Here is a 9,627-nt window from a genome sequence, read left to right on the forward strand (position 1 = left end):
ACACACATCACATGTCAAAGGATTTAAAAAATTATTCATAATTTACAACTTGTAAGAGATTGATTGTCTATTATAAAACTTGCACACAATCAGATCAAATAGCAACAACGCTAACCTCCAAATACAATGCACATGGTAACAAGGTTCAGAAGAAACATAAGTATTACACATGGTAACAAGGTCCAAAAGGAACATAAATATGTGCATGTAGTAGGTTTAATAGATTATTATGCATGTGTTAAGTCACCTTGCATAATAGGAACTTCTTGGATTTATGGGCTGGTTCTCACTTTCGCCCACGGGATACCCACTTAATTCTATTTCATACCCACTAATAGATTCTTGCCCAAGAAGGTTTTCTGCTTCTGGCTCAACATCGATCCGTACCCAGGGATGTAGTGAAAGTTTCCTCATTCTGTTGAGCTCATCAGCGACTTCTTTCATAGATGGTCTATTGTCACCACACATATCTAGGCATTTCTTAGCTAGGTCTGCAAGTCCTGCCAGCAACTCCATGCTCTCTTGGCCTTTTACGTGGCTAACCAGCACATCATTTAGGTTATTCTCCTTCATGGCTGACAAGAAAATCAATGCCAAGCTTCTTTGCTTCTCAGACCCCTCGAGCTTTAGTGGCAACTGACCCGTGAGAATCTCTAAAAGGATAACTCCAAAGCTGTACACATCGCTTTTGTCTGTTAACTGGCATGTTTGCATGTACTCGGGATCAAGGTAACCACAAGTACCTTTAACCATTGTGACAAACTGCTCTTTGTCGGATGGGGCTAGTATGGAGGCTCCAAAGTCTGACACTTTGGCCATATAGTTATCATCAAGCAAGATGTTGGAAGTTTTCACATCACCATGAATTATTGGGGGAGATGCAAATGAATGGAGGAAGCTAAGTCCTTCAGCTGCTTCATGAGCAATCCTTAAGAGAGTACTGAAGGATATTTGTAATGCTTGGTTCTTGCCATGGATAAGCTCGAACAGTGTATCGTTTAGGACAAATTCATATACTAGAATCGGAATTTCCACCTCAAGACAACAACCCAAGAGCTTGACAACATGCTTGTGATTGATTTGAGATAAAATGAGCATCTCTTGGCCGAATTCCTTTTTTTGTCTTTCATCAACCACTGCACATCTTTTAATTGCCACTGGCATGTTGTTTATTATCCCTTTATAGACTGTCCCATGGCCTCCTTTTCCAAGTATTCTGCTACTATTGTAGTTGTCGGTGGCACGTATGAGTTGAGCTTCTGAAAATACAGTAAAAGCAAGACCTTTCTCTGATTTCATCCTATCAAACAAAATCAAGCCTCCATGCTGGCGAAAATACTCCTTCTTAACTTTATTAAGTTTTCTCGTTTGAATTGTCATCTGTCCCCAGAAGACAATGATCATGATGATAACCATCAGGCCGAATAATCCCATTATAACTCCTGATGACGTCATTAGATGAGACAATTATTTTTTAGACTAGGGAGAGGGACACTATAAAACATAGTTGTTGTACATTAGCTAAGATTAGATGCATGGTTATCAAAAGTGTGATAAAGTTAATGGTCTAGCTAGATGATCACATTTATTTGGGTGTTACCTATTATTAAGCCGATATTAGGGTTGCATGTATTGCTTTCTTTGACATATTTTTTTCCAAGTCGACAAGAACACCGGTATTCTCCACCGACATTGTGACAATAGCCATCTGAAGGGCATGGGCCGTGACTGCATTCATTAACATCTGCAGAAATTTAGCAAAACAAAATATTATAGTTGTAAGTAAGAAACATAATACTATAGTTGTAAGTAATGTAAAGGGACCCTATATCCAAGGTGCAGTTTGATGGGCATTGGTGCATATATACACTGACACTCGATGTTAATCCATACTTTTGCATCCATCTTGAAGATAAGGGTTGCCTTCATAACCATTGGTGCAATTGCATATGTACCCTTGATCATTGGTGGAATCCACACACTCACTGTTGGTGCTAAGGCATGCATAAATACCGGTCATATTCTGTTTTGCAACATCACATGACTTCACATCTCTCATAGCCCAGTCAAGAACCATAGGCACCCTTCCATTATATGTGTCATTGAAATTGTTGGTGTTTATATACGTTGTGCTGAACCTGAATGCCGCTGCCTCCATCAGTACCGCATAGCTGCAAGGGTTGAACTCCCATATTTCACTTGTGTTGACCCCTTTCAAGAAGGTTGTGTCGTAGTAAAACATCCTCTTCGGTATTGCAGTCTGGGAGCAGCCCATACCAGAGCAGGATCCGTCTGCCAAGTCTGACAAGTTGCGGCACGTTGCGACGCCCAAGCCTTGATAGCCAGTGCCATTGTAGTCGGATATAAAGGCGAGGGCGTTGCACCCGATGACGGTGAACCTGTTCTGAATGTCGGAGAGCCGGTAGAGGGAGGAAGGTCGGCCTACATAGCCGTCGTAACGGCCGAAAAACTTCATGCTCGCTGTAGAGGCGTTGTAACAGTAGGCCGTGATGTAGTTGAGCACCCGGATCGTGCCACGAGTCAAGGAAATGTCCAGCACCTCAAAGTCGCCTTTGAATGGCTTGAAGACGCCATCTTGGACCTTGCAACTGATGTTGAAGCCTTGAGAGAGTGAGCAGTCCAGTCCGATACCGAATGGGTACGGTATCTCAACGGTACCACACTGACTTGGGCAATCTGAACTAGGAACCGCAGTTCCAGGTGCATACTTTGCTACAAGCAATACGAGACCGAGGCAAAGCTTCAAAAACACTTGCATACTCTTCGGCTGGAGCACAAATAAACATGGCACTGTCAACTAATCCTTTCATAAAGAAAAACAATTGGTTGTATGAAAAATGGAGGCCATGTGGTTGGTTAAATTTGGGGATTACAATACATAAATGAGCTAAATAGAAATAGTATCCGAAGATAACAGAAAGGAAATATTTTGCTGTATAAGTCTTCACAAACTAGGATCTGCTGTCAAAGCACGAACAGATTCGACCAATCGAACTCGGCTTTCAGCAACGTACTCACAGTCACAGGTCGCAACACAAGGGCGGAGAATTTAATTTTGATAGATATTTGTTGTTTGCCGTTAGATGGCCTTGCGATTCCTCTCATGTTCTTAGCATCCAGGCTTTAGATAAGTCAGAAACACGAACTGGAAGCTTGTAAAAGATAATTTGTAGAAACATATTGATATGAAATTCACCTGAAACATATCTCGAGGCATTTAGTTTTGCTTCATGATCTTCACTTCTTCAGGAAGAGAGAGGCGAGAGCACCAATACGAGTTTGGAGCTTGCTTCCGTAGTTGTGTTCTGAAGACAGAGGGAGGGCAACACCTGGAATTTCTATGTATATACACACGGAGAGCTCGGGACGTTAACTGCCGATCCATCGGGAACTAGTCAAATTAAGCACAGCAACATCTCCACATGGTAGGCTTCGTCATTTCCCTCGTGAGATTAAACGGAGCAGACCCGCGGTAAAAAAAAACATTGTTAATTACTATATTCCATTCCCCCAACAAAGAAACATCCGTGACTCTTTCTTTTAACAAACGGGAATTGGTTTCATAGTTTTAAATAGACGGCTATTCGCTATAGCCCGCTATAGCCTTTTTAGCAGGGTACCCGCTAAATGATCGCCTTCGCAAATAACCCGCTATAGCTGATTTGAAGGCCCGACGCTATTTTTCATAGTCCGTTATTTAAAACATTGATTGGTTCCCTCGAAGAAACAAACAAACAAGCGGAGAATTGGTCAATTAACACCCACACACATCGTAATTTCAGTCTAATATGCTGGATACTTTGTTTGAGCAGGGTGCACCTGCAATTCACGCTTATGCCACGCCAAATCCTCCTACACGCGTTGGATGGATTAGCTGTTGGACACAGGTTCTCTGTTCCGGAACATCCAATGTTTCCCACCTTCCATAGGCTCCACACGGAGTTGATTACAGCCGAAACACATCGAGGAAAACGACCCCAAGCACCGAGTCACAAAAGCAAATTGAGGTAATTGCATATAGCGCGTACATACCGTGTGTCGGTTTGATTAACTTCTTCCTTGTAAATATAAGCTGTACATATGCACTGGAGTTTCTGCACTTGGATGTGTGTGCACCGGGGTGAACAGTAAAATCGAAATAAATAGGAGAGAACATTGTTGAATGCTGTGTCGACATGCAAAATTTCGTGGTGAAAAAATAGTCGTGGAGGTCTGAGGAAAAAAATGATGTTCTAATAAGGACAATTACTAAAAGCAATTTGGGACATCGATTTGTTTACAGGTCTCCCCGGATGTTTTATCATCCCAGGTTGGAAAAACATTGAACAATGCTCAGGATTTTTTTATTTATTTTCTATTTTAAAAAAAATATTAATCCCAGGTGCATATGCACCCAAGAGCAGAACATCACTTCCGCAAATTGAAATGTATTTTCTCGAATATGTGTTCATGGTGAAGAAACGGCGCATGGAATAAATATCTCTTGTCTCTACCTTTGTCCTGATATAGCCTTCATTAGGACCGAAGATTTTGTGTTATTTTGTTCTCGCGGATCGTCGTCTCCTGATACGGTGTATCATTGTCTGCTGCTTCGGCCTATCTTAGTGTTGTAATGGCTATGGTAGTGGCGGTTGTGCTTAGTCTCAAATTTTACTTTTCATTATTTTTTGCTTTCGGTCTTCTTTTCCGATATGGTGATGGGGTAACGCGTCGAGGTGTTTCTCACAGGGTACCTTACAACGGTGCGAAAACCGCATGCAATTTATATGACACTGGCACGTCACCTCAGATTATCAGATGGACATGGGACAAGAATTTTACCTATGTTCGGGCTCTCACATGGTGAGTAACAACCCAACTCTTGCTTGTCCGAGATTATATGATATAGAGGTTACAATGATTGAGTACAAGGGATGTTCGGCGAGTTGCAGGTCAGCTTGTCGAGTTGTGCGTGGACGATCTGGACGGGGTGTCTAGATCGGATCTACTTTGTTCCTCTAGTCATTGGCTTCATGAGGTCTTCGCTTTTGGAGAGGATGTCCATACCCATCATGGTGGACGTCTATTTATATATTGGAGTCTTGGTCACTTGCCTTGGCTGCCACCGTCTTGGTCTCTTTCTCCTTTTCGTCTTGGAGTTCTAAACACTTTGAAGTTGTTTTTGTATGGAAACGCAGATGACACATTTATGAAAGTCGGTCACCTACACATGGAGCTCTCCTGATCGTACCAATATGGCCTTTCACAGCCTAAATACACGGGATGCATGGCACGGGAAAGTGAAGAAATTCACTTACACTCGACATAATGATCCAACAATTTGTCACGCAATAGATAACAAAATATGTTCATTGCATATTAGGGTCTCCCCTTTTAGATGGACGGCTTATGGTGTCTTCTAAAGCTTTTCAAGTTAGTCTAGTTGGTACATACTAGCAAAAGGGCATGTGCGCCGCAACGTAAGAAAAGAATCATAATCTTTAATGGTCATGATCACATTTTGCTACATCATCGAGATACACTATCACTCTCAATTTCGAGAAACCATAAATATTTTTAAACTCGTGCACATATTTGAAATCGTGAATATTTTTCAGATTCATGAACACTTTTACAAACATTTGAACATTTTCTAAAATCAAGAACATTTTTCGAATCCATGAACATTTTATACTATTTGCAAAATAAATTAAAAATTGTGAACATTTTTTAAATAGTTTTCTTGAAACGGCGAACATTTCTAGAATCAACAACAATTTTTGGAAATAGGTGGAACAATTTTTGAAATTCATGAACATTTTTTTGATTTTAACGAAGATTTTTTAAAATGCATTGAATCAGTGAACATTTTATGAATGAACAAACTATTTTGTAAGTCGCAATCAGTTTTTGAATTTTTAGGATATTTTTTCATTCATGGACATTTTTTGAATTGGCGATTTTTTCAATTTTAATAAAAAATTAATACACGAAATTTTTAAAACTCATGAACATTTTTTTAAAAACATCTACCATTTTTTGAATAAGCAAATAGTTGTTTTTTATAAAATCTCAAACATTTTTTGAATCCACAAAAATTTGTGATTTGTAATACATTTTATTTCAAAATTCTCATTTTAAAATTTTCAGAACTTTTTTAAGTCCCAAATTATTTAAGGTAGAAAAAATAAATTTAAATTTAAATTTAAAAAATGGGCCACCCAGACATGGGCCAGCCCAAACGGGCGTGCTGCTTCTTATCGCGGCACAGAGCGCAGTATAGGTCGTTCCTACTGCATGAGCCGGGCCAGGCGGGGGATTCCCCTGTGTGAAATGTTTTTTATTAAATGGCATCGCTGGGTAATATTTTGCAACTTTGGGGTCAATTTTCGTGACGTACCGTCAGAAGCAATAGTCCCTTCATTATTAGGTATAGGTTTGGTCCTCTGTAATCTTCACTGAAATCATGACGGAACATCGAGATGCAAACGATTTCAATGACCCTTAATGTAACTTTGGGGTCAATTTCCGTGACGTGTCGTCAGAAGCAATAGTCACTAGTCGTCGACGGGCCTTCAGCAATGATTTCAAAGACCCTTAATGTAACTTTTAGATTTGGCATCACTATATACCATTCATTTTTCTTCCACTACATACGATTGGATGTACATTATTGAATTAGTGAATAAAGTCAAACATTTGCGAAAGAAAGAATAGTCAACCTCCTATAGAGGAAGACGCACACTGCTTTGTTTCTGTATAGTGAGTATTCATGCTTATCTCATTGCTATGATTAAATTTTCTAAATGGGTTATAAATGCCACTAACTCCAAAATGGCCCACTCTGGGGGGTGGGATGGGGGTATATGAGACACAATCGCAGGTATCATTTAGCCAATTGGGCCTGGTATCTAGGAAGAAAGTTTTTGTGGTTTGGGGATAATTATAGATTTCAATATGGCTTTGTTGCCCTTCGGGGGTAAGAGATATTTTGATAGTGTTGTTAGAGCATCTCCAACAGACATGCTATATAAGCGCCGCGCTGAAAAAATAGTGTCTTTTGCGCGCGCTATCGCTCCGGGCGCTCCAGCGGAGACGGAAAAACCGCGCGCGCGGCATAACAAGTTCAGCGCGCGGGCCGAAACACCATCGCACGCCGTTTATTTGCTGCGCCCGCTCCCGCGCACTGGACACTCGAGCGTCCGCTCGTAACTCCACCTACCCCATCCAGCCGCTGGCGGCGGCGCCACCCGCGCCACCCCATTTCTTCCGGCGACCTTTCCGGCACTTCCCTGGCCTGTCCCCGCGCCGCCGCTGCTTCCTCCGTCTCCCTCTAGTCACCGCCGCCCCTCGCGCGCGGCAGTCCTCCGACTAACAGCGCCCGGCCGCCCACTGCCGCTCGGCGCTCGCAAGGTGTTCGACAAAACGCCTGCAAGGTATGTATTGCTTCAACTTCACATTTTTTACATGAATTTGGTGCATGTTGTTTCTAGTTTTTATAGCCTAGTTTAAATTGAACATTATAGATGAGTTCGTCATATGATTCTTCCGAAGAAGAATTTGATATGAAAAAGGAGGAGGATCTTGCAATGATCCTAACTATGCACATCAATAAAAAACCGAAGCACGGTGGTTCGGTTATGGGTCGGCAGAAAATTTGGAGGGATGGGATCGATGCCCACAACAGATTGATCAGACATTATTTTGCGGATAATCCCATGTACCCCGAGTCGTACTTCCGGCGCCGGTTTAGGATGAGCACCGAGTTGTTCAGGCGCATTGCAGAGAAACTAGCGAGCCATGACCGGTTTTTTCAGCAAAGGGGGAATGCCGCCGGAGAGCTCGGGCATATCACCTTTCAGAAGGTGACAGCCGATTTGTGTATGTTGGCATATTGTATCCCCGCTGATCTAGTTGATGATCACTTGGCCATGGGTGAGAGTCAAGTCATCATGTGTGTCAAGCGCTTTGTAGTCGGAATTGTGCAAGTGTTTGGCCAGGAGTATTTGAGATCTCCCAATGCTAAAGACGCCGCAAGGCTATTGGAGATGAACAAAGCTCGCGGCTTCCCAGGTATGCTTGGCTCAATAGATTGCATGCATTGGAGTTGGGAGAATTGTCCTAAGGAATGGCATGAGCAATTCCACGGCCAAAAAAAGGGTTCCACTATAATCCTTGAAGTAGTGGCCGATCAAGAGACTTGGATTTGGCATGCTTTTTTCGGAATGCCTGGATCTTTGAATATCATCAACGTTGTCAACCGGTCACCACTGATGAATAAGATTGTAAATGGTGAACTGCCACCGGTGTAGTTTGTAGCAAATGGTCTTACATACAACTATGGCTACTATCTTGCGGATGGCATCTACCCAAATTGGCAAACATTTGTGAAGCTGTTGAAAAAACCAGAAGGTAAGAAAAAACTTGATTTCCGCAATGCTCAGACGGCGGCTAGAAAAGATGTGGAGAGAGCTTTTGGGATTTGTGAGCCCAATTTGCTATTGTGAGAGACCGGCTAGATTTTGGGATCAAAATATGCTTTGATACATCATGCACGCTTGTGTGATCATGCACAACATGATCATCGAGAATGAGCGTGGCCAAGATTTAGACTACTCTCACTATGAGCTTTTGGGATATCTCATACGAGTGCGGCGGAGGGTTGCCTGGGTGGTCCATTTTGTTGCCTCCTATCATGTCATTCGACGTGCCGAAACGCATGATGTTCTCCAGAAGAATCTCATCGAGGAGTGGTGGGCATGCAATGGCCGACGAAGAGTATCATGATTTGTGCGTTTGATGTTGTATTGTTGAACTATTTGTTGTATTGAAAGATAAACTATTTGTTTGAGTTGTAATAACGAAATTGAACTATTTATTGTTGATTTATTTTGTTTGTGTTTGATCTTCTTGCTTGTGTTTGGAGCGCATATGTTGTTTGTGCGAGAGCGTGCGCTGCATTTTAGCGCACCTGCTGGAGCTACACACGCGTGCTAAAGTTTACAGCAGTCACTGGAGCCAGCGTTCCCCGCCGTACCAAAACAGACGATCGCCACGCTGCAAACGCATTTTTAGCGCGCCGCATGTTGGGCGGCTGTTAGAGATGCTCTTAGGCATTGGAGAACTTTGGTGGATTTTAACCAAGTGTCCTTTGTGCTAAACCTGGTGTTGGTTCTCTTTTCTAGAAGAGTGTAACATGGGCCATATCTGCATCTAAGACCTTTTACAAATGGGAAGTTGGTAATGCTGATAACATCAGTTTTTGGAATGAAATTAGGGTTGTGGATTATTCCTTAAGATTAGATTCTGGAATCTGTTTATAATTGGCAATCAACCTGTCGCATCCCAGGCGTTGTGGTGTCTTAAAGGAGTGTGGTTTCCATAATACCTCTAGCATGCTTGTTAGGCTGCTCTTTTATATTTTCCCCTCTTGTGTCCAGTCCCCGGGGTTATGATATCTTAAAAGAATGTGGTTTCCATAGACAGCTATTTGGTTGCCTATTGCTTGTCAAAAATGCTAGACGTACAGGCTTTTACAGGTTTCTACAGGCTTCTTCCAAACTTTCTAAACCCCCCCTCCCCCCCCCACCCCCCCTCCCTGATTTCAACTAATGACCAATTAAAAAC

The 9,627-nt window shown here is 42.1% G+C and overlaps 1 protein-coding gene across 1 annotated transcript; it reads right to left on the reverse strand.

Moving 5' to 3' along the window:
* Window positions 1–243: 243 nt before the first annotated feature.
* Window positions 244–2,785, reverse strand: LOC119359726 (wall-associated receptor kinase 5-like). Its single transcript, XM_037625827.1, has 3 exons — window positions 1,894–2,785; window positions 1,601–1,744; window positions 244–1,442 (listed from the first exon to the last, which is right to left on the reverse strand). The coding sequence occupies exons 1-3, from the start codon at window positions 2,777–2,779 to the stop codon at window positions 244–246; spliced, it is 2,229 nt and encodes a 742-aa protein (XP_037481724.1). The 5' UTR covers window positions 2,780–2,785.
* Window positions 2,786–9,627: the final 6,842 nt, after the last annotated feature.

Source organism: Triticum dicoccoides, chromosome 2A (genome assembly GCF_002162155.2).
Source record: "Triticum dicoccoides isolate Atlit2015 ecotype Zavitan chromosome 2A, WEW_v2.0, whole genome shotgun sequence".
NCBI lineage: Eukaryota > Viridiplantae > Streptophyta > Magnoliopsida > Poales > Poaceae > Triticum > Triticum dicoccoides.

What these genes read in the sequence shown, in the direction of transcription:
- LOC119359726 (XM_037625827.1), bottom strand. Translation starts at nt 2,779, where the DNA reads ATGCAAGTGTTTTTGAAGCTTTGCCTCGGTCTCGTATTGCTTGTAGCA. An exon ending in TCTTCAAGATGGATGCAAAA is followed by an intron (nt 1,745 to 1,893) that starts GTATGGATTAAC and finishes AAATTTCTGCAG; the next exon opens with ATGTTAATGAATGCAGTCAC. An exon ending in TAATATCGGCTTAATAATAG is followed by an intron (nt 1,443 to 1,600) that starts GTAACACCCAAA and finishes TGACGTCATCAG; the next exon opens with GAGTTATAATGGGATTATTC.